Source organism: Phaenicophaeus curvirostris, chromosome 2 (assembly GCF_032191515.1).
Source record: "Phaenicophaeus curvirostris isolate KB17595 chromosome 2, BPBGC_Pcur_1.0, whole genome shotgun sequence".
In the NCBI taxonomy this organism is placed as follows: Eukaryota; Metazoa; Chordata; class Aves; order Cuculiformes; family Cuculidae; genus Phaenicophaeus; species Phaenicophaeus curvirostris.
This window is the reverse complement of record NC_091393.1, coordinates 5,533,277-5,558,306: the sequence shown is the minus strand read 5'-3', so window position 1 is coordinate 5,558,306 and position 25,030 is coordinate 5,533,277. Positions and strand designations below refer to the sequence as shown.

The 25,030-nt window shown below is 38.4% G+C and overlaps 1 protein-coding gene across 9 annotated transcripts in view; it reads left to right on the top strand.

Moving 5' to 3' along the window:
* The window catches only part of KLHL32 (kelch like family member 32), a 97,021-nt gene that overhangs the window by 51,590 nt on the left and 20,401 nt on the right, over positions 1-25,030 (top strand). For 4 of the 9 annotated variants that reach the window (XR_011336906.1, XM_069851153.1, XM_069851154.1 and 1 more), the window contains one exon: positions 4,523-4,738. The exons of 1 other annotated variant lie outside the window; for it this stretch is intronic. Coding sequence is in view for 4 of the 8 variants with exons in the window: in XM_069851153.1 (XP_069707254.1) it covers positions 4,523-4,738 (216 nt within the window). In the remaining 4 variants the exon portion in view is untranslated. Of the gene's footprint in view, positions 1-3,103; positions 3,214-4,522; positions 4,739-8,330; positions 8,472-25,030 lie in introns of those variants that run through there. 4 more of the 9 variants (XM_069851158.1, XM_069851157.1, XM_069851159.1 and 1 more) reach the window with 4 other exon arrangements.

The window sequence follows — 25,030 nt, the reverse complement described above, 5'->3', positions numbered from 1 at the left end:
AAGGATTTTGAATGAACACTGTTCCTGTCCCAGAGACCTTACACTTCCTTTTTTGCTTTAAAGAGGGCTGAACAACTTTTAGGAGAAGGGGATATAGTGTCGTCATGCAGTTGTTCTCTGTTACAGCAGCAAGGCTAGTCATTTAATACCTTGATTTATAACAGCATTGTAATCTAAATAGGAAGCAGGTGGAGTTACAACTGGGTATGATACTTCGGATATTAATGGCTTGGCTTGGCAGTGGAATTCTAAAGCTGTATATACTTTTTCTGTCTTAATTATGCATTCATTAAAAGCTTTTATACCCAACAGAATAAAGTAAATATTGTTTGATCTCTGTAGTGTGCTCCCAGACTGTAGATTTGCACAGCGGGGTCTTGATAATCTGAATAAATTGTATTTCCCCAAGGAGTTTATCTTTCAAATAAGGTCATAAAGAAATGCATTCTTTCCCCTTAGTTCTCCTTGTGCTTTTTCTGCTATTTATAACATGGAGCAGTGGAATAGAGGTATATTGTAGTCTGCTGTGTACTTGGTTATGATTAACTCTAATTTATCAATCTGTTACTTACATCCTTTTCTGTGGCTTGTGCAAGGCAATTATTCTTTAAAGTACAAACGAATAGTGATGGATTTGGAAGTAATTTAAATACAGTGTTTATATCTATTATTCTTGTTTGACAATTTATCATATCTCTATATTAAAATACACCTCTGTATTAAAACACAGAACAATGTCACATCATTTATTTTGAATATTTAGTCGTGTCATCTCTCAGATTATGTTTGTTCAGAAAACTGATTTTCTTTTATGAGGGTTTTAAATGTCAGCTCATTGTTAAATTGGCTTGGCATCTAAAGGTTGATACTACTGAATGAGAAGACCAGTAGCATAGAATAATGGATTCTTTTACCTCAGAGAAGGGAGAAGCTGGGGGGGGATGTAAGTAGAATACATAGAATCAAAGATATTTCTCATTTCAGAAGCAGACACTGATAAATAATTTGGCCAATTTATTAAATTGGTTTTGTTTTACTATAAGATTTTAGAACTATTTCAGTTGTTAGTTGCAAGATCTCTATATATACTCTTACACATATTTTCTTAGTCTGAACGTATTTCAGCTGTGTAACGTACATCATATTGGAAGAGATAAGATCACTACCTTTCCCTACTTCCCTTCAGCTCTTAGTGACAGTTCTGCTTGTGTTCATATTTCATCCTTCAGTTCAAAAAAAATGTGGCATATATTTAAAAGTTTATAAAAGCAAGATTAAAAGTTGCAATAATTGGCATAATCTTTGTTTGCATTGCATATTTTTAAAGAGAACAGACTGCAATACAGTACCAGAAGAAAGTAACGCAAGTTCTAAATTTCGTAGCTGCTTTTGCAACAAAGTATAATGAAATTTGTGGAGAACAAGAGATTGCTAGTTCACGACTACACCTAAATTTAATTTCATAGTAACTTATTTCATTTTTTTAATGAAGTTTTTATTCAATTCAAAATTCAGTTTGAAAATCTATTCAAGTCAGACTTAATTGACAATGATTGCTCGGATTCTTCCTGTTGGACTTTTTTAAAGCTAGAAGGTAAGGTATTTTTTTGTTTGTTTTTCTGGGGTTTTTTTGCAACTAACTTACATACTGCATTTTAGCCTGACATTTCTGAAAGTCTTACCACATATGAAAAGCGAGGTTATCCGATCAGTGGTGTACATCTTGCAGTCTCAGTGTGACCTTTTTACTTGCTGGTATCATCATAGAGACAGTAATGTATAGTACAGTATAATTTTGATTTTAATATTGGTATGACAGTCTGGTTGTTTTCATTTGTAAAAGCTAATGCACTAGTTGCTTCTTTAGCTGTGAAATACAAACCTGTAGATCAACTCTTAACCTTAGAAAACCGGAAATTAATCTTTCTGATTACAGGCCAAGACAAGTTTTAACAAAATATACTTGCAATATTCATCAAGTAATAAAGCATAAGTCTAGCAGGTCATCAACGCATTATGTTAGGCAAAGCATCAAAAATCCTCTGAAGCTTACCAATGAAAATAAGTAAATAAATAAACCCTCATAATAAATAAATACACATAAATAAATAAGCATCTGAAATAAGTGAACATATATAAATTAAAATAACTGATATTGTAAATAAACAACTGCTGAGAGTTTATTTAGCAATCCATAAGTATATTTGGCCTCTTCGACTGTATGACAACTTTCATAAAGTACTTCAGTTGGTGTTGATTTGAGAGGATAGGGGAGTTTGATGGGTCACGAAAAATACCCACACCTAAAATGAAGGCTTACGGATATCTTTCAGATTTCACTGAAAATATGAATATTTTTCAGGGGAAAACTGCATTTGTTTGTCAGATTACTGTTTTTCTCTAATGAAGAACAATTTTATTATGTTATCTCTCCTATTGGCCTCTTCTGAAATCCACCAAAAGCCATATGCCCTTGATTATTGATACGTAGTGGGGCTTGACCAGGCCTTTGTTTTAGTTGGGCTGTTGATCCTTAGATCACAATGCTTGATTATTTGTTTATTTTAATCCTCCCCATATCTAGCTGTTGACTACAAAAGAGCTCCATAAGTATACACTGAGCTCTTCTAAATTTCTTCCTAGATGTTTGGCATTCACTCAGTCAGAGAACTCTTTGAAAAGATAGTCTTCCAAACCAAGGACAATAAGCCATGATTGTTGCTTGTCACATGCCGTGATGCTTACTTTGATTATACTCCGATGTGTTGTTGCCACCACTGCGCGGCCATCACAGAAGTGGTGGTGTGAGGTACCATCTGCGATCTGCAGATGTTAAATCACTGAGCAAGCGCACAGACAAGATACTTCTCATGTAAAATTTATTTCTTCCTCTTTCTTTCTGCATCTGGGGAGGATTTATCCTTACCTCTTCTATGTTAGTGTGAAGAGGAAGTGACACTAGAATATCTGTGGCTTTTGGGATGATAGCTGTCAGTGCTTGTTCTGACAATGTAAAGAACTTTTCTCTTTTTCATCCGAGAAAACAATGTGGAACTCCAATGCAACAGTTTAAGTAGATAATGAATAGGCTTTATCTTTAATGTGCAAGCCTGCCAGGGAAGGTGCGCCCATCAGACTGGGAGATTATGTAACAAGCAGGAGCCTCCACAGGAATTTGATTTGGTTTCTTCCAGTACCGACTCCCCTAAGCAGGTGAAAAAAATTCTTTCTCCACTCTCCATTGCATATGCATAAACAGCTCCACAGTCATTGGGACAGCCACCCAATTCACACGTTCAAGATGTAGTCCCTAAAACATTCCAAAACCCCCTCTTCTTCGCACTTTCCCATCTTCCCTGTTGCTCTGCTCGATCTGCCAGCCGTGCAGCTCATTTGACATTTACAAGATTTCTTGTCAGTTTCATTTGGTGCTGCCATTCCAGCCAGCAGAGCAGGGAAAGTGAAATTGACTTAATGTAGTCGCTTCTCCTTCCTGCTCTAGTCCCCGTGTTAACTAACCAGCAAAGTGAAACTGACAAGACTTCTTGTCATTTTCACACATGGAGCTGGTCAAGGAGAAGGCGGCTGATAGGGAGCAGTGCGGTAAATTGGAAGATGAAAACCGAGCCTGAGGAGGGGAGAGGAAGAGAGGTGTCAGCACACAGGAAGAACAGAAAATGGGTAAACGTGCTTATTTCCCACATGTCCTGGGTGCTTTTGTCTAATACGGATGAATTCTTGGCCTCTCTCTGAAGGGAGCGGTATGGTCTAGAATAACAGCAGTTAGCTGTCCAGATAGAAGTTTACAAGGGAGGCCAAGCTGAAAACGTTAGCCCATAAATATAGGTTATCTATTACCAAGACAGAAAAAAACTGCCTGCCCTGAGTTACTGTAGCTTTTGTCTCTGCAGATTTCCTGCTGCTAGAAGGAGGGGCAGAAAGAATGTGAGGCCAACATCCACTATAGGTTGATGTCAGTGGTTGGAAAAAAGGGTCTGTTTGTTCATTGGAGATAAATTTATTCATAATAAAATGTAGCTTAGCATCTCATATTTTGTGAGGTGTCGTGGAACTAAAAGTTATACTAGGTGCTGTAGTTCAATCAAAACAATAAATAACGAATAAACAATTGCTTTATAACAAACTGTAGTAGTTAACAAATACAATTTGTTTAATCTACTTGTTAACTCCTGCAAGCTCTTGTCATAAAATGTATATCATGCTGGTGTATTATATTATGAACTAATCCATATTTCTTACATATGCTTTATGCATGTGTAACCTTAGCAGTTGTAATATAAATTAGTACTATCATATATACTTGCATATGCAGTGGTAACATCTACACATACATTTTGAATGAGCCTGTATTAATTAATTTCAGTTTATATTGCCTTCCTCCTCCACAGCTCCGAAAGAACAACTTTTTTATTGTGAGACCTGTGGGGCATTTTGTCCTCTGTTTTGGTGGTTTGATTATTTTTTTTTTCTGAGATGTATTTTGTTTGCTTCATCCATGTAGGAACTGAATAGTTTCAATTACTTGGACCTATATAAGCTTGCGGACCTCTTCAACCTCACTTTGTTGGAGAATGCAGTGGTTGACTTCTTAGTAAAACATCTCTCTGAGCTACTGAAGAATCACCCTGAAGAAGTTCTGGCACTCCCATACTGTCTCCTTCGCGAGGTTTTTAAAAGCGATAGACTCACTTCACTCAGTGAAGAACAAATCTGGCAGGTAAGGAGATTGGTGAACAAGCAGAATATGTGTTACTCTATAAACCATAGCAGTAATCTGTTGTTTTGAAACCCTGGAGCTATCTTGAGGGAAAACAAGCATTTGAGCAAAAACTGTGAATGACAACTGAGGAAAATTCTTAAATGAAATTCAAAGTTGTTGTGTTGTGTTAATGCAATTAGTTTATTTGAAAGAGAGATTTGTCTTACTGCTTAACTTGGGTTACTCAGATATGGATGGAGATTTTCTTCCAGATCCAGCTTTGTTGGTGGGAAGAGATGGCCGGTGCATGCAACTCTGTTATCATTGCCTTTGGTGAGGATCGTGCCGAAGTCTGGTGGCAAACCTGCTTCTGCAGTCTCTCCCATTCACTTCAGACAGACTTAGCTGTGTAACTTCAGTAGTAATTTAAATTGTTTGGGCCACCACAGCTGACTTTGCCTGAAGTAATTTAGAGAATCATCACATAGGCTGCTCTGCTTAAATATGAGTGGAAGCATCAGTGGAAAGTTGGAGGCAAGCAGCTGGAGAAGGTGATCATTTCCTTTGAAAAAGCTGGATCAAGAAAAGGACTAGGTTACTAGCCACAGAATATTAACAAGATAAAAGCATTATATTGTGAACTTCAGTGAGTGTATGTGTAGGGGAAACCTAGCATGAAGAAAACACATAGCCAGTGAAAAGAAACACAAAAACTAACCCAAAACCTATCTTTGGAAACATTCCCATCATACATCTGTAAAAACTGCAATTCATGATACAGTGGAAGGAAATCTCTATGATGTTGGTTACCCAAACACTTCTTTCTCTTTCCTTTTTGTTGTCATGTTTTGTAAAGGAAAGTATTTCAGGGTATTTCAAGGTAGAATGTAAATTGCTTTAAAGAAACCTATGCTTTCTTTTCAGGAAGTGGGTTATATTGGTCCAACAGAGAGTTGAAAGACTGATTTATATTTCAATCCCTGTTATTTATTTACTTACATTTTTGATTATTCTAAGCAAGTAATTTCATTTGTATGCCGTCATTTTCTCGAAGTGTGTGTTTCTCAAATGTGTGTTCATCCGTGGGGCACTTCATGTTCTCTGGATGAATAACATCATGGAGGAAGAAAATATTCTTAAAAAATAAGGATGTGTAGTTAAGCTTTTCAAACCACAAAGACAGTATGCAGGTGTAACTTAACCCTTCAGTCTAGTAACTTGCATATTTGTTTCCAAAAGTTTGAAGATTTAGCTTATGATGTATTTTACAAAAGTAATGTTTTTTGCAAATACTAATATAAAGTTAGACTCTTCCCCATCCTAATCTCTGGAGGATGTCTCTACAACAGAACCTGCAGCACACATCACGTGATAGTGGGTTGGGCTGGGATTAGTTTGATGGATTTTTTTTTTTTTTTTGGCATGATACTCTGTAGTCCAAGCCCATGTTCCCTTTATCGGAAAAGGTTTTGATGTAGTCATATATAGGGCATGACTCATTGGCCACTTGGTTTTACCATCATTCTGTGCAGGGTCAGTGAAATCTCCCAGCTACATACTTGGTTATACATTTGCTAGAAAAGTTGCTACAGAAAGCCATACAAATATAATTTAATGCCAGCTCAGTAATGAGAATGCGTATCCAAGTAACATGCCCTCTGCAACCTGGTGAAATGAAGTTGGGGAAGTGGGAGGTTTTAAATCTTGTGTCAGTGTCCTGTTCTGCAGGATGAATTCAGAAATAATTTTCTTAATTGTGTGCACTCCAGTCAATGAATGCTTCATGAGGCAAATACGAAAAAACTTCTGTTTCTGTTGCAGGGTCATACTAGAGAGAGATACTTAGGGGAAATATGCTGCTTTCTGAGTGACAACAAACCCCACACTGTCCATTTAAGTGTTATCATAATTGCCTCTCTAAAGGTTACTAATACAGTTCGAAGAAATTTTTGAAACTAGTTTTCTGCTGCAGGCAAAACGTGCGTGTGTCTTTTTAATTCAGTCTGTACAACTAGGAATAAATATATATTTATAAATATTCCAGGTCCCCAGAGTGAATTAAAAGACATATATAAATATTTTCCAATTTAGACATTCAAAAAGCAATAAGTAACCTTTTTTTTGCTTCATCTTAGTAAATAAGTAATTCCCTCATAGTCAACCCAATAGAAGAAAATCAAATCAGACGAGCTATATTGCCTGAAGTGTAGTTAAGTTCATCATTTTTGCTAAGGTTATAGTGGTAATGCAATATACCATGGAAGAATCTAATATTCAGCCCAGGGTGAAGATTGGGTATGCCAGAGGATTAGTGTCAGGGTGCTTTATAGAAGTGGAACTTGATGGACAGGCTGGAGACAGATCTACAGAATCTCATTAAATTGCTGAATTGTTCATTACTGAGCACTCTCACTGTAATAAAGTGCTCATTGACTTTGACAAATCCCCATCCCATGTCTTAAGGAAGAACAGCAAAGCAAGAGGTGTTGGGGAAGCTGGAGAAAATTGGCACAAAGTGGGACAGATAATAGAAAAGCTGACGGGGGGATGCTGCAGTTTGATTTGTCTGTCTTACCTGTGACTCGTGTGGCCTCCTGCACACACACATGCTTGCGGTTATGGCAAGATGAATTCAGTGTGTCCTCAAGGCACCTTTACTTGTAGGGCTCACGTGAAGCCCTAAGCACAAATTAAATCTTCCCTTGGAGAACCTCTGGGAAGGGTGCCACTGTCTACAGAGCACAGTTATTTTTCACTAGTTTAAATTCCCAGTGTCCACTGGGTAATTCGATCCTAATGCACGTAAAGATTAAGGCAGTTATTTTAATGCATCAAAAAGTGTACACAGAGTGATGCTTGAGTGTGATTCATATTGAAGTAACTACAGCCCATATCTGGCAACTTTTGGATTTTTGTTAGATGACCAATTTTAGTGAATATGGTGAGATAAAACCTTGAGAAAAAAAAAGGTTTGAGAAAGTGAAACAACAATTTTAATGTCAGTACACTAGGATATAGATTAATATAGAGTACTGCAGTAATTCTGGATCATTCTTTCAGGAAGAAAAATGTGACTTCCAAACCAGGGTAAAGTGGACAAACTAAGTAGTTCATTCTTTTTTCTGCCTCTTAAAATCTTGTGAAACTCTTCGGCCTAATGAAGGTGTCTTATTTTTAGTAGAGACAGCAGACAAGGAAGATAATGATATAGTTCTTAAAACAAATAAACAACAAAAAGTATAAAAAGAAATCCCACTAGACAACCTCTGTAGGCAGTGAAATTGGAGCAATTTACCAGCCTCCATCATTAGGGTTTTTTAGCTAGCCTAAGCCAGTAAGAACAGTTATTAGTTGACATAGGATTTGTTTTCATATTGAGTTTTATGATTTTACTAGCATGTGAGATTATGAAATATTACTTTGTGTTTTGGAAATTTATGATGTGTCAGCTGCATTAAAATGTGAGTAAACTTAAAGGAGTGACATGAATTAAAAGATTAAATAAAAAAATGAAGAAACCAAAGAAGAATCCTGAAATTAGAGGGAAAAAAGCAAATTCTTTAGTATTTTTCCTCTTCATTGTGAGCTGTGTAGCATCCCTTTTTTGCAGGAAATGGTCATGATGAGGACATAAATGTCTAGTTTATCATGAAGTGAAAAGTGAATCTTTTTGTAATTGGCCATTACTAGAAAGGCTCATTGGCTCTACTTTAAGGAAGCAGATGAATTCTTTCCCTTGATAATTGAAGAGGTAACCAACCCTGTAAGACAGAATGTGTTCTCAGAGAAATCTACTAGCAGAGGGCTTCTTGTTGGAACCTTAGGAAGAAGAAAGCTCTGCTTGCCAAAGATTTAAGTGAAAAACTGATATTAGCCTTAATAGTGATATACTTATGCCTTATCGTGTTCATTATTAAAAAAACTTCAGTGTCATGAGGCTTAAATGTTCATAATTTAAGATTCATACTAATAGTTAGACAGATGTATCTACTGAATCATTCTGTCTCCCAGCAGTACACTGGTCAAATGATACTGTATTAAATACTGGCCCTGATGCAAGGTGAAATCTTGAATCACATTTGGCAAAAAGTCTTAACATGAGATCAGTATAGAATAGTTTCTCCCTTCTCTGCTCCTGGTTAAGTAAGTTGTTAAAGGATATATATTTTTTAAACAGCTAACATTAAAAATATGTCAATGTTAATATTTGCCAATACTTCTTCTGAGGTTAAAGTTAGGAGTATTTTCTTGTGGTTTTTTTTTTTGTTTTGTTTTACTTTGCCGTGCAACTCAATTTCTTGGTAATCAACTGATAAACAAGCAGCCTAGGAAAAACTGGTAGATAAAAATGCATGAGTAGTTTGTTCAGCTAGAAAGAATGTTGTATCTTTTCCAGGGCTGGACTCCCAAGACATTCCATCCTTGTGTGCAACTTGTGAACTAGTGTTCTTAAAGTAGATGTTCCACATATGAAAGTGTAGCAATAGTTATTCCTTTTGTTACTGTGGATGTGATGTGCAAAATCAGTCTTTGGATACTTTAGACAAGTAACTTTGCTTGAATAAATAGAGAAATAAATGGAAGGCTATGGTGTTACAGATGAACATGGGTTGTTAAGTATATATTTTCTAGAAATAATAAATGTATAAATCCAATTTTATTATTTTAGTCCTATTTATCTTTGTTTAGGGAAGAGTAGTGTCCTGTTTTCAATTGCCGTTTCTCAATACATGGGCTTCATTTTCAATCTCCTGATGACATATGTGGAGAGGCAAAAGTATCCTCTAGCAGAAATCCCACAGACTTCAGTACTGTAGGAAATTTTGTGGTGTACAGTTATAGCAGGCTGCTATGATGAAACAGCTCTCTGCTGAAGACAGGCCCACAGACATCTTCCATACATCTCAGAGATGCCCACATTTTCCTATGCAGAACAGCAGTTTCTAAAGTGGGCTGTCATGTTCCACTACAGACTTGCTATTCCTTCAGTGCTGTATATGATTTTTTTTTCTGTTAATTTTTTGATTCTACAGAGCAATTTTTCATATGGAGAGAGCAAAATCCATGTTTCTCAAGGATATATATATGTTTTGATGAAATGTGGATTTAGGTGCCTTGCTAAATATGAACTTAAGTTTTACTGCAAAACAAGTAGCAACATAAAATAGTAAGTGAAGAAAAGCATGTTGGTAATCAACGTTGTGTTTTAACAGTATATTAGCCTTTCACTGTTCAAGAAATAAGCTGAAGTGCTCTCTTGGGCATTAAGTGAAATCATGTCTGGTGGTCTAATGCTTGTCCCTAGTGAGTGTTTACCCGAAGTATAAAACCACCACATTAAAAAGTGGCTGTCAACCTCTCATCAAAAGAGCCATAGGAGAGAAAAAAATGGAGTTTGATGCATATCACGGCTGAGGTGAATTGGTGAGGCTATATGGGAAAATTAGCATATTAACCATGCATGCTTTGCTGTGCATTCACCCCTTGTTCAGTACCTTTTCCATGAGTAGTCTACATAAACGTGCCAAAGAGGCACTCTTGAATCCCAGCGCCTACTGTGCTGGATCTGTGGTGCTTGCAGTGTGTATCATGACTCACTGCAAGCGCGATAGGGCATACTAACCCCCAAATAAAAATATTTTATCATGTATATTTATCATATAATAGGTTGTAGAGTTCTTTTTTCTAAGGCTAATCCTGATAATCACAGTATCTCACCTGAATTGACTGTGCAATGGTAGTAGTCCTTAAAATGTCTCCAGACTGTTTTTGTGGGACTCATTTTCATAAGCATAGGCATGTGCAGTGGTTTTAATAGGATATCCATTATGCGAGTATATGTACCAAGTTGGAAGTTGTGACACAGTATCTGCAAGGAGATCAGTGTCCACTGGAGCTGCAGACTAAGACAGAGTTCATGCGGGCTGCAGGGGATCAGGTCAGTGCATATAAAGGCAGATGAATCTCATACTCCACTCTGCTGATGTGCTCAGGTCATGCACATTTTTTTCTGATAAAATTTCTGCATCATTTGTAATAATAGAGGCATTTTGGCCCACAGTGAAAATGATTGTTGCCCTTGTTGGCCCCGTACCCTTACTTTATGAAACACCTGCCCCCTTTGTCTACCTTAGTTTAAATCTAAAGGGCTCTAAAGCTTGTCCTTTACAGTAAAGCTTTGTGAACTTTATATATGCTGTTGTTCTCAACTTTTGAATGTTTCTGCCTGTTATTTCTTGAATGTTAGGTTATCTTGTTAGTTATTTATCAAGTATAGCAGCATAGAAAGGGATTTTCTCTGTTAAAACTAGGTTTATGTTAGGAGAAAATGTGTATTCTTCTGCTTTTCTTCTTTGATCCATGTCAGTTCCAATCAGAAAACTTGATTATTTTGCTGCTTTTGCAGTGAGCGATAGAGAACTGCTGGAGGGCATTACTTTTGCCTCAGTTTACTACAGTAATGTTGTCTCACCTTATTTATGTCAGATTAACTTCAGAACTGCACAGAGCATCGCACCAGTATTTACGAAGGCTGCTGTGCCCATACCTTTTGAATTTAGGTCACTTCTTCAGCTAAGCAGTGGATGTGTGTTTTGATTTAGAAAGCCAAAAAAAGGACACCAAGGTCTGCACACAGCAAGACTGCTTCTGTAATATTGCTTTCTACGTTTGAATTAGTCTGTTATGATGGCATTTGAGTTCACTGTTATGCTCTTTGTGGCACTGATCAATTGGAGATTAACTGAAGTATAATTAATACACAACCATATGTTTACAAAAGAGAAAGTTTCTCAGGCTGTTGTGAAAGCAAGGCATGTCTGGAAACACACATTACTTTAGTTTTTAAGTTAAAGAAAAGAACAACATAAATAAATGTAAAACCCACAGATATGTTGGATGATCAAATGAGGCTGTCTGTTGATACTATCGTAGTTAACATCTTCTGTTCACAGATACAAATGCTAGTAATCTTTACCATGTCAAAGTCCCGATAAAGCTGTTTTACACTGTTTCTGATGGATTTAAGCTTGTGGAAAATGACAGAAAATTAGAAGCTCTTTTGAGAATTCCCAGCTCTGTGTTTCAACAAGTTTTCCTTTGGGAGCTGATGGAAGCATTATTTCTAATTGTAACTATGGGGCAAAGATGATGGAGAAAGAGAATTGAATTACAGGTTGTCTAAAACCGTGCAAATTGTCATCAATATGTTAAGATAGCTAGAATCCAGTTTTGGGGTTAAGTACCTAAATTGAGTGTGTAAAGTTAGATGAAGTAAATTTATGCTCATGTGTCTGGACCTGCTATTAAGTGGGTTAGTTCAGCATGACTGCTGAGATCTGACTAGCTGTTTGTCCCTTGCTATCACTCCTGTCCCAGGACTAGGACTCTAGTGGCTCCAGGAAGGTGAGGAGGCAAGGAGATGGAAAAGCAGTTAACACTCCTGCACATCCTGGCTTATTCCAACTGGGAGACCTGTGGCAGCTTCCAGATGTGTGAGTGATCTGCAGAGCTAGGGGTTTCATTGCCTCACAACAAAGGGGTCCTTATACTCCTTTGATCACCTTGGACTCCCTTGTGCCAGGGAGAAATGGAAGAAATTACAACAAATACATTTGTCAAAAAGATCTTAAGAAGCCTCACTGTGAAGTGGCTTCCAAGCTAGAGGTCTATGTGGGATAGTAAAGACAGATGGAAAGATCACAGTCTCTGAAGTGAGAATCTGTGCTGAAAAGCTTTCAAACTGTTCCTTTAGGGTAGAGCGTATTTCAACATTCTTGTGAATTTTATGAGGTTCACCTTTTAGCATTTGCAGTTGTTTCAGTTTGCTTCAGGTGTGAATCAGTTGGTTTAAATTATAAATTTATGTTTGTTTTAATCTTGTAGTAGAGAAGCTTTAATGTTCCCAATTCATGAGACAGGTTTTGGGATCTTAAATTCATTTACAAATGTGGCCCTAAGTGTTCAAGTCACTTTTTAAAAGAAATAATATTCTTAGGACAATTAGTTGATTTGGAAAAAATTAATTCATCACTTAAAAATATGAGACCTGAATTAATCTGCAGCGCATCATGTGGGGATTAAAGACTAAATAAGAGTCAATAAAATTGAGGCCATTAAGATGTGAAGGAAACTGTTCTGGTCTCCAAAAAGCTGAGTGAGCTTCTGCTACTGTACTTGCTTCTTCTTTCTTCTATTTGAAAAGGAGATGAGGGGGGAATCCATATGTGAAAAATCAGCCGAAAGAAACACCAACTCCTAAAATATATTTGTTGTTGTTATGCTAAGATACATTCTTCATGGGATTTGAGAATGCAGAAATATATCGTTTGCTGGAAGGAAAAGGCCTAAATTGAGCCACAGTTAGTATTAGTGAGCCCATCCTTCTTAAAATGAGGTTCCAGCAGCACTTTGGAGTTGAAGAATCAGATTCACTAACACATGACATGGACTTCAGTGGCTGACGTTCAACAGCTGCAGGGCTGAAGTGGCTAGAAGAAAGTAGGGGACACTCAGACAGCTTTTGGCTGTGAGACCTGGATGGGTCTGCTGACATTGTCCTTGTCAGAATGCTTAGTTGGTTCATTAAAATAGTAAAGCATAATCAAACAGAAATAAAGTTCTGGTGAGATCACTGGTTGAAAAAAATCCAAACCAAAGTGAAACAAAACAGACCCAACCCTTCCCATGGTGATTTCACTGAAAAACTTGACCCTGGTGATTTTGTAGTAACATGGCATGTTGAGAGCCTACACGTATATAAAATGACTAAGGAGACTATGTACTCTAATGTTTGTTTCTGTGTGTGACCTAAGATATTAGTGACATGCAAGTCCTCTATAGCTGTTGTCGAGATTATTATAGAAAATGATACATTTTTATGTGATTTGTTGGATTTGCCTATTAAATCTGTAGAAAATTACACCCTAACAATAGGGAAGAAAGGAATAGGAATCTTTCTACATTCAAGAACCATTTAGACTAATTTTCACAGAGCTGAATTGCATTTTTATAGAATTTTGTTGATTTTTGTGCCTATTTAATTTTCTAGCAATTTTTACTGATGAAAGCTCATAGATTCCCAAGAGAGCTACTATACGTCTAAAACATATTTCAAGGGAAAAAAATAAGAGAGGAACAGCAATAAAAACAATGTAACAGATGCTGAAAGATTGTCCTTTCCACTTATAATTATGTACCAGCAACTTGTTCTAATGCTACATGTGGCTAGGTAAAATTTCAGTGCATTTGATGTCAGCCTGACTATTTCCTCTAAAAATAATAAAAAGGAGCAATTCTAAATTTTGAAATGATAGCTGCTGGGTGGGGGTAGGTCATCTTCTTTTACCTCCCATGTGCTATTCCCGTACACTGTTTGAGAAAAGAGAGATGGTATCGTAAACTTTGATCTCCTTAAAGGTCCTTCCATCATGGAAAATGAGCATTTTGTATTGCAGTGGAAAATGGATGTCAGGAAGTTGTTACTTCAGAGTTTCTGGCCACTTGATCCAGCTATTAGACACAGTTCTAGTAGGCTCCATAGGTTTTCAGATCCTATGAAGCTATACTCTAGGAATGTTTTTGATGGAGGTCTTCCTTGTTTCTAACTGTCTATGGCTAGACCTGCTTGGAAGGAAGAAGAGAAATTCTGTCTCTGCATGCCATATTTTGGGTTTCGTTTTATTGCTTTGCTTTGGATAGATTTTCACACTTCACGCTCCTTTCTGATGATCTTGTTAAAACGCTTACTTTGGTTGCAGGAGTAAGTAGAGTTTTTCCAGTATGATCAGTCCCAGCTCATTTATTTTGTGTACACTCCCAGGTGTGATAGTCATTGCAGTGCACAGGAAAATAGAGCGATTATCAGTGGTGGGATAGCTGTAAGGTCTGCTGCAGTAGGGACTACACATTAGCTCGTTCAGGTTTTAAACACACAATTGTACAAATGGAGTGTTGTTGCTAGGGGTTACACTGGACCTTGCTTGCCCCTTCCATCATAGCAGAAGAATGAGGTGGGTGCAAAATCACATTTGTAGAGAAGCTCCAGATGACTGCAAAGGAAACTGCTCTGTGGTTTAAGGACTTGATCACACAAGGACGCACTTCTCTTGAAGAACACCATGGGGTAGTTTTGTCTTTGCTGCTCAAAGGAAGTTTAGCCAAAGTGCAGTGTTTTATTGCCTACGTGGAGATATACTTTTCAGCTGCAAAAATATGTCAAGCACTTTTGTCTGAGTATGTTTAGGGGTCTGATTTGTCCTCAGTTTCAGATACCTGCATCTCACCAGCCTTCCTTCTGTGGCATGGAGGACAAAAATCTCCACAGGATTTTGGTAGTGGAGTAAAGAGACTCAGTTGTAGACAGCTTGAGGGAACAGAAAATTTTGATTGTGTGTCAGCTGTACAGTTGCTGTCTTTTGTCATATCACTTACTTTTCTCTCTTTTAATTCTCATGTTTGGAAAATCATTGAAATGTACCCTTCTCACAGAGAACTTTGAGTTTTACTGCTTATAAATTGCTTTAAGATACTTGGAAGGAAAGTGCTATATAATTTTGAAGTTCAGATTCCCCAGAAGGTGTAAAATGGCAAACTTCCATGAGCTGTGGTATTTTACAACGGCTGAGAGTTTACCTTCTGTCCCTACCTTACTTCACTTTGAGCTCGAGTAGAAGATGAAAAGTTTAGGCTTTCAATTACAGCAACTCTTTGCTTTAGTATAATATGATTCATTACTGTATATAATGTTATATATTAATGTAGTTCAGCTAGCCTTTGTAGAGCTAGTTTTTGGTCACAGTTATCTTACTGCAAGTCTAAAAATTGAAATATTTTTATTGAGTTTAGTTGATGTCCTCTAGGTATGCTTCTGTCTAATCTTGTTCACCGTAAATCTAAGAAATAGTAAAATAAATGCACTGGATAAAGTGTGGAAAAGAAGTTAATAAAGTTTTGAAAAGTGTACGTTCCATTCTTACTATAAAACTGGCACTTTTTTTTTTATGTGTTTCGTAGGAAGCACATACATAAAAAATGGAACAAATACTGTCTCTCTCTCAACATTTCTGATAAAATAATGTCCCTTTTGGGAAGGCCAGGATCATTATGTAGCACCAGGGAGGAAGGAAGCCTGTGAGAAAGCACAGGATTGAGAATAAAAGGGACTGTGTTTAGTTGTTGGAGGGTTTGGTTTTGGGATGAAGAATTCTTCCCTTCCTCACAAGGATGTCATACAGAAATGTTTAGTAAAAATTTCTGAGATGGAAATGCAGCTGTTAAAATTGTTACTAATGGAGCTATTTAATTATGACTAATGAATCTGCCGAAGATGTGTAGATTATGTATCCCACTTGTACCTATCGAAGAGTGCAGGACAATATTTTTGCTTAGTAGCCTTCTGAGGCAACTGGCGATTGATGATTTACAGCATAAATATTTTCAGAAGACAAGCCTTATCAGCACTTGAGAAAAATTGGGAAGTATTTTTAATACATTGTGATTCATTTTAACAACATTAATTTTGATAAATGTTGGCTATTAATACAGCTGTATTATGTACCTCTACTTTAATCACAGTATAATATCATGAAATGTATCATTCATGCTGCTGGACAACAACTCTGCTTGCTGTATGTTATTCGGTGCAGAAAGATCAAAATTGAATTTCTGCCTCTTTGAAGGTGGCTTACAGACTGCAGGGCTGGTGTCTGAGACTTCCAGGTTGTCATCTTGACACCATGTAGATCCCAAACTAGCAAAACTCCAGCCAAGAGGTATAGCACTTCTTATTTAGCAGACCAAGAGCTTCCTAAAGCAGTACTGTGGGAAAATCCACTGCAGCTCTTGCAGAGACTGGTAAGATATCAGGGAGACATACACTAAGAATTGCTTTCTCTTTCCAGATCTAATGAACCTCAGGATTCTCTAATCTTCCTTTTGGACCATGTATTTCTGGAGGTCATAACTCATTTATATTTGGCTTCCCTTTCTATTGCTTTAGCTTGCTGTCCAGTCCTTCAGTTCTCTGTCCCCTGTCCATCTGTGAAGCTGTGGGTCTGTGACTGAATGGCAGTGATTATGGCTCGATCTGAAAAGATGCATGTTTTGTTTTTCCTGCCAGCTGTGTTGTCAGACTCCAGTTTGGAAATGCACTTCAGGGGACACCTTGTACACAAAGCCAGGGCCACTGCTGAAGCAAAGATCTAGCACTAGTGTGGAGATGGCTGGGTAGGAGTTGGGGGCAAATGACAGAATCTTTAAAATGTGGTGTGATCCTTGTGGTGTAAAAATGTGAATGTGAGACACTGCTATTTGTGTAAAGAGAAGCATGTTTGCTTTTGAGCCTTCTCCCTGCTCCATCCAACAAAGCACATTGTGGCAGACTTCCCAAACTGTTACTTCTTTTCTTCATTGGTGTATTAGGAATGTTTTGGGGTCATTCTAAGAGTTCACTAAATCTATATATTTAATAAGCCATGTCTTTATACTTGGAGAAGGTTGGGTGTTTAAATACTTGAAACAGGAGGAAAGATATATCATAGAATCATAGAATATAGAATAGTTAGGGTTAGAAGGGACCTTAAAGATCATCTAGTTCCAACCTCCCTACCATGCGCAGGGACATCCCACTAGATCAGGTTACCCAAGGCCTCATCCAACCTGGCCTTGAACACCTCCAGGGATGGGGCATCCACAACTTCCCTGGGCAACCTGTGCCAGTGTCCCGCCACTCTCATGGTGAAGAAATTCTTCCTAATATCTAGTCTAAATCTGCCCCTCTCCAGTTTATACCCATTCCCCCTCGTCCTATCACCACAAGCCTTTGTGAATAGTCTCTCTCCAGCTTTCTTGTAGGCTCCTTTCAGATACTGGAAGGTCACTATAAGATCTCCTCGGAGCCTTCTCTTCTCCAGGCTGAACAACCCCAACTCTCTCAGCCTGTCCTCATATGGAAGGTGCTCTGGCCCTCTGATCATCTTTGTAGCCCTTCTCTGGACCCGCTCCAGTAGCTCCGTATCATTCTTATGTTGCAGATTCCAGGACTGGACACTCCAGATGTGGTCTCACAAGAGGGGAATAAAGGGGCAGAATCGCCTCCCTCAACCTGCTGGCCACACTTCTTTTGATGCAGCCCAGGATACGGTTGGCCTTCTGGGCTGTGAGTGCACATATTGCTGGCTCATGTTGACCTTCTCATTGACCAGCACCCCCAGGTCCTTCTCTGCAGGTCAGCTCTCAATCATGTCATCCCCCATTGTGTACTGAAATTGGGGATTGCCCCAACCCAGGTGCAGGACTTTGCAGTTGGCCCTGTTGAACCTCATGGGGTTCTCACAAGCCCACTTCTCCAGCCTGTGCAGGTCCCTCTGGATGACATCCCATCCTTCTGGTGTGGCAATTACACCACTCAGCTTGGTGTCATCTGCAAACTTGCTGAACGTGCACTCAGTCTTGCTGTCAGTATAATTGATGAAGATATTAAACAGCATTAGTCCCAGTACGGATCCCTGAGGGACACGACTAGTCACGGATCTCCATCTGGACTTTGAGCCATTGACCACTACTCTTTGAATATGACCACCCAACCAGTTTCCACTGTTCCGTCCACCCATCAAATCCATTTCTCTCAAATTTAGAGAGGAGGATGTTGTGGGGAACTGTGTCAAAGGCTTTACAGAAGTCTTGACAGATCACATCCATCAATTTACCTATGTTGACTGCTGCGGTTACCCCGTCATAGAAAGTCACTAAGGCGGTTATATGGGATTTGCCCTTGGTGAAGCCATGCTGGCTGCCGTTAGTCAACTCCATGTCCTCCCTGTGCTTTAGCATAGCTTCTAGAAGGATCTGTTCCATGATCTTCCCAGGCACAGAGGTGAGGCTGACAGGTTGGTAGTTCCCAGGGTCATGTTTTCTGCCCTTTTTAAAAATGAGCACAACGTTACCCTTCTTCCAGTCACTAGGGACTTCTCCCAGTTTCCGTGACTTCTCAAATATCACAGAGCTTGGCAACCATATCTGCCCATTCCCATTCTGCTCTGGACTCTGGGATGCATCTTATCAGGTCCCATAGACTTATATATGTTCAGGTTCCTCAGGTGGTCATGAACGTGATCCTCCTCTATAGTGGGAAGCTCAGCTGTCGAACCATGTGAAAGCATTGGGGGAATATACTTGCCAAATCACTAGCAAACTTGGCAACCTTTGTCATGCTGCTTTTATCTAGGACTTGGAGCTAACAAACCTTCCTTAATTGTGCTGGATTGGAGGCTCTGTGCTGTCTGAGGGTAGTAAGACTTCCCTCACTACACAAAGAAAAAGCACTGGAGAGTCTGGTCCTTTCAGCCTGTTACAGCAACAGTAGACATCAGTAAATGAACAGAACAAGTGAAAGTGGCATCCTTGGTGTCAACAAGGATGTGCAAACCTGCTCACAGCTTCAGCTGGTGGCATTTGTATGTTTTCTGCTCAAGTGACTGTTCTGCTTACAACACCAAACATTTAAAGAAGTAAAACTTCAGTTCTGTAGTGTGAGGAAAAGGTACAGGAAACAAGATTTCTCAAAAGCCTTTGGTGTTTGGATCAGGCTTCTCCATCCACTCCCGCTTCAGGCAAATATTAATCTTGCTTTTAAGCTACTTTTTTGTTTTAGTATGCTGACCTGAACATTGGTATGCATTTTGTGATGCTTGACAGACTAGAGGATGTTTGATGATGACAAAGATCACAAAACAAAAGATTTGCCACTAGTCACTTGAATTACTTTCTTCCTTCAGAGGTATAAAGAGGTTCTTTTTATTCGCCACGCCTTCCTTATGGTGCCATTGTGAGGATGTGAAGCCACAGAGCTGGAGCTGGGTGGGGCTTGGAGGGGAAGTGAACTGTAGCTTAGGAGGTGCAGGAAAGTTGAATCTTCCATTCTTTCCAAATTTTGCCCAAGCTGACCCCATTTTTTATTCTTCACGCACCCCCCACCTCCCTCTTCATTTGTGATTCTGTGCTGATGGGTAAGGTAAGAAACACCTAGCAGGATCCATTAATTTCCCATCCTTTAGAATGTGGGAATGAACAACCCAACCCACCAGAAAACTAAATATTCATGCTGTCAGTGGCATAATAATTGGTCTGTGCTTTCATCTCCAAACAATCCCTTGCTTGGATTCTATTATTCATTCTAAGAGGCAAAGGGTTATTAATGCAGTATTCTTTAACTTTTTTCTTTTGTGTGTGTGTGAGAGAGAGGGAACAGGAGAGCAATAATGCAATAAATATATTGGCTAAGAGAAAACATTTGCAAGAGACCCTTGCCTATTTTTTTTAATCTTCTCTTATCATGAATGTGAGCCATGATAAATTGTTTTGCTAATCAAACATCACTGAAAGGTTAGGTCATTGGAAGTCTTTAGTCATTTTGTGCTTTTCAAGAGTGAATTTGTTAAAATTATGCTGAATACCCACTTAAAGCCTGGGCTGAAAACCCTACCTGTGTTTTATAACTCTGCACTGTCAGAACTCATAATAAGTCAAACATTCTTTCAGAGGTACTCATAAGGGAGAAAAAACCCTGTAAATTTAAGAGTAATTTCAGATTGTAAATGAAAGAGAGGCACGACTGTTCATTTGCACCAATCATGCCTTCCTTTCATCTGCTCTGATTAGGCCTGGTGCGGTTTCATCAAACTACTCCATCACTGAGCTGTCACTCCAGTCGTCTGTTGATTGAAAACAATCAGGGCTCTGATGGCACAATTATTCTGACCCTTTAACTAGAGGCTGCTGTGATAATGAAAGGTTGATTATGATAGTTTGTGCCTCTTTCAGTTTGCCAAGAAGGTTAATTTGGGCATCAGACGGATGTTTAATGGGCGCTTGCTGGCTACACTGAGGTAAATGAGAACGTGCAGTCTTCGATATTGCACGGATATAGTTTGGCTGTCAATCATTGTCATTTTGAGTTTGTGCCTCACACTCTGGAAATCACATTTTATTTTTTCCTTGGGATTTAATTTATTCTGTGCCCTGAGGAAGTTCTTTCACTCTGTGACCTTCACAGTAGCTTTCTCTGTCTTTTTTTCCCTTCCCTCAAATGGAGCCCAAAGGCATAATACATCTAGAGGAACATTTTTCTTTCATTTTTTCAGATTAAAAAAAAAAAAAAAGGAAATTTAAAAATCCCTGTTTATCAGCTCACACTCAACAGAGTAAATGTTTTAATTCTGATTGTAAAATCAAAATGTGCAAATGAAAGCATGCCTGCTTGCTACGGCAGTGCCACACGCGGAGACACGCATTTGTAAAAGTGACAAACAGGTAATTTTAAAATTACTCTGTGTAAAGAGAGTGGGGGATGGCACAGCTTCATTTTCACTGCCTACATGCATATGCCTCAGCTTGGTGCCTTGTAAATATGGTCTCAGTCACTGTACTACAACTTTTAGAGTTGAAAGTCTCTCTTCAGGGTTCAGGGCAAAAGGCATTTCATTGCTGATTCAGAGATTATTAATATTTACTGTGTTCAGATTGAGAGAATCCTATGCATAATTTTGTAGTTGTTTGGCTCAAGGTGCAAAAGAAATGCAAATACCTTATAATTTTGATTGTTCTACATGCAGCTCATTACAGTCTTATTTTTATGCACATTTTTAATTCAAAATATAAAGAAGAAAAAGATTTTAATCTTTAAGGCTCTTCTGCATCTATGCTTGAGCCACTCATTTTCCATGCTGCCCACAGCTGTAAGGTTGTACCTTATTGGTACAATTGCAAAGGGAGTCAGGAAGCTGTGCTGTGAGGTGACTTCCTAACTTCTAAAAATATTCATACATAACTCATGGCTTTGAAAAATTGTTTATGTGTGTTTTTGTTTTTTTCCCCAGCAACAATCCTTCACCCATATGTTTGTATTCTTAAGTGGGTCATGTAGATTAATTTAGTTTATCTTACTTAAATAAATGCTTAAATTAATATCCAACCCCCCCTGGGTTTTGTCCTTTGTAGTCTCTGAAGAGAGAGAAGAGTTAAGACACTTTAGCAATCCAAATTCAGGCCCTTTGGAAATCCCCATTCATTTTGAAAAGTTGGAAGATCCTCCATAGCCTTCAGTGGACTTTGTTTCAAAGATTTACTAAATGTCCTGGTTTATCCATAGATTATGCTCCTGGGCTTCAGACTATGGAAGTGCGAGGGTGGTGCCAACAATAGCCAACTGAGACAGACAGTTGTTTTGAGGCACGAGATTCCAGTCTGGACCAGCTGAGGCTCGCTGTCCAGTGTGTTAACGATACAAAGTTATATAATACAAATAATACAAATTATTAAACTAGCATAATTGCTTTGCATTCTGCTGGGCTGCAACATGAATACATCAGCTAAAGATCAAACCAAGATGATGCTAATGGAGTTCCTATGGTCCCTGCCTCTCACAGAGCCCAGGCTTAGAGGAGCCTTTTGTCACTCAAAGCTCTTCGAACATAAACTTTCCCTGACACTGACTTTGTGACTTAAAGTAGTTTCCAAGTGGACCAGGGTCTAATGAGTACATCAAGCTTTTTACACTCTTAAAGTAACTTGGCTTTTCTGGATAGAAAACTTGCTGTGATGTCAAGTGAAGCTCTGGCACGTTTCCCAGCAGAGTGGTATGAGAAGGATTTTAGAGGGATGCTGAATGTGCTAGGCACAGGCATGCTGGGCTCTGTTGATTCCTGGGATAACTGGCAGCCCAAAAGTCCAGGAAACTATTAATTGCAGGGTTAGCTTCAACAGGGGTGAAACTCTAATTCATCTTTAATCTCCACTGTCTGTCCTCTCTGGCTGTGGTACATGTAACACATGTACCACACATTAACAGCAGGGAGGGAAGACTGACTGAGACTGTGAGAACTGGACTGTCAAAGCCCCATGCTGGAAGCAGAAGCAACCATTGGAAATGCCATGAAATCACAGTCCAACATGCAGTTGTGTTTAGATGTATGCTCCAGCTGTGCCACAATATATATTTCCATCTCTTTTCTGCTGTTTTGAGAATCTACTCCGTTGCTAAATCAAGTAACATAACCTTGGAGAAGAAAAATCCTCTGGGTTAAGACTTTAGAATAAGAGAATTAATCTGGTTTGAAAATCCTGTCCTTCTGAGGGTCTACCTTTGTCATTTACTAAGTTTAGAAGATGAATATAGCAAAATATATTATTTATTAAAATTGATATAGGCACTAGACTGTAGCTTCCTTTTCTCACACACTCATACATTAAAATTAATAGAAAAGAAGCTTCTAGCAGTTTAAACAGAATTTGCCTGTATGGCACTAGGAGTAGGAGTCTTTCCATATTTTTGTAAATTATTTAGCAGCAATACAAATATTTTAAACCTCAAAATTGTGGATGATCTCTTTGTTTTTCCTTGCTTACTTGTTTATGTTTTAAACACAGTTGTAATTTTGAGTGCTATTGATATCTCCTTAGAGGAGTCTGAATGTCTTTTCTTGTGGTGTCATAAAGTGTATAATAGCTTTGAGTTTATTTTGCCAATACTGACTATAGTTGCTAATCACTGCTGCCAGAGAGGCTAAAACATAGATGCTATAATTAGTGGATAGATAGGGTAAATTCTGTAGTTTCTATGTAGGCAACAGGTTTCTAAGTCTGGATTAAACAAAACCTGAGTAAATATGGTGAAACTTGCATTGGTGAATATATAGATGTTTGCTGATATGCAACATGGAAGTTTGCACTTCTGCCATATGTTCGTGAGAGTTATATTTGCTCCTTTGCACTGAAGGAAATTTAGAACTGTATTACAGTCCATCAGTGACTATTGCTACCACAAGCAAAAGACTTGTTTGGGAACTTAAGAACCTAATTTTCTTTCTTTTGAACTTCTCCTTCTCCAGCCTTCTAATAGCTGCCAAACCGTGCAGTAACTAGACTATCTGTTTACCTGCACAGATAACTCAGTTTTCTTCCATGCTTCCATAGCGTGAGACACTGTATTCTGCTGGAGAGCACCGTAACAATCTGTGCTGTATAGTAAATATATAAGTCAGAACCTCAGTTTGTGAGTGCTCTTAAAACTGTATGACCTGTTCTGTAGTCCTGTGCCACAATTTAGGACATGGTCATTTATTCAATGAATATACATATAAATACCTACCTTTGTAGCTTAAATTCATAGCAATTATTTTTAAGGAGTGTCCCCAAATTTATTTATGGCATTTAAAATCAAGTAACAGTCATTATTATCAACAGGAAGACAAGGAGATTAAAACATCAGAGCTTTTAGCTGTTACAACCTTTTCTCTGACTTCGGAGTGTCACAGATTAGGTGTGGGTCACACAGGATACTGTAATCAAAGCTTCTAAATACACTGCAATTTCCAGAACACAGCTGCCTTCTTGAGACCCAATAGAGTTTCTCTGCTGGTTATCAAATGCCTACAGGCCCTCTGGGTCATATAAGGTTCTTAGCCCTGCTTTTAAAATTAATAAGTTACTAAATTAATATAGTAAAATGCAAAGCTCCACTGAAAAATTACCTGGAGTAACGTGGAGTCAGGTAAGAGCCAGTAGCTCCTTACACAGAAGACAGCCTAGGATTTACCCTGCCTGCTCTGTTGCTGTCATATCTGCTCATCAGAAAGGAAAGGTGCAAGTAGTGTAGACCAAAGATCCCTTTAGGTGCAGAATATAGAGGTAGTGATAGATTTAATTTGGATATTCAAAAGTTTTCATAAATAAAGATGACAGATGAATGGGAATGGTATAGTATAGAAAAGGATGGAGAAGGTTTTGGTTCAAGACCAAGAATAGGCTGTATATCTCGTTTGAGTGCCAACAGAATCTTTGTGTCGCTTTGCACGATCTGCACAATCACTGTGGTGATATAGAAATTCCGTGATTTTAGAGAAACATTAAGCATTATTGGATTCAGTGAAACATTTTTTACAACTACTCCAGGAATGCTTTCAGTACAGACTAACCTTAGTATGAACCAAGCTGCGTTTGCCAAACCTCATGCAGCAGAAAGGGTAACGCAATGGAGATGTCCATTCCTTCTGGTGCAGATTGTTACACATTCCATATGCACAAATGAATGCAGATACTGTGTCTTTGAAAGGTGTGAATGTATGTAATATTGGTTATGTGTTTATATAGTATTTATTGAGGGTGGGGTGGAGAAGAAAGGAAAGAGGGAGATTAATAGGCATTAATATTAAACTTCTTTTAAAAGCCTTGTGGTTACCAAGACCTGATTTACGTTAGTGCATGTTTTTAGGAGCCTGTAATGTCTGTCATTCTAGAACAGGTGATAATAACGCC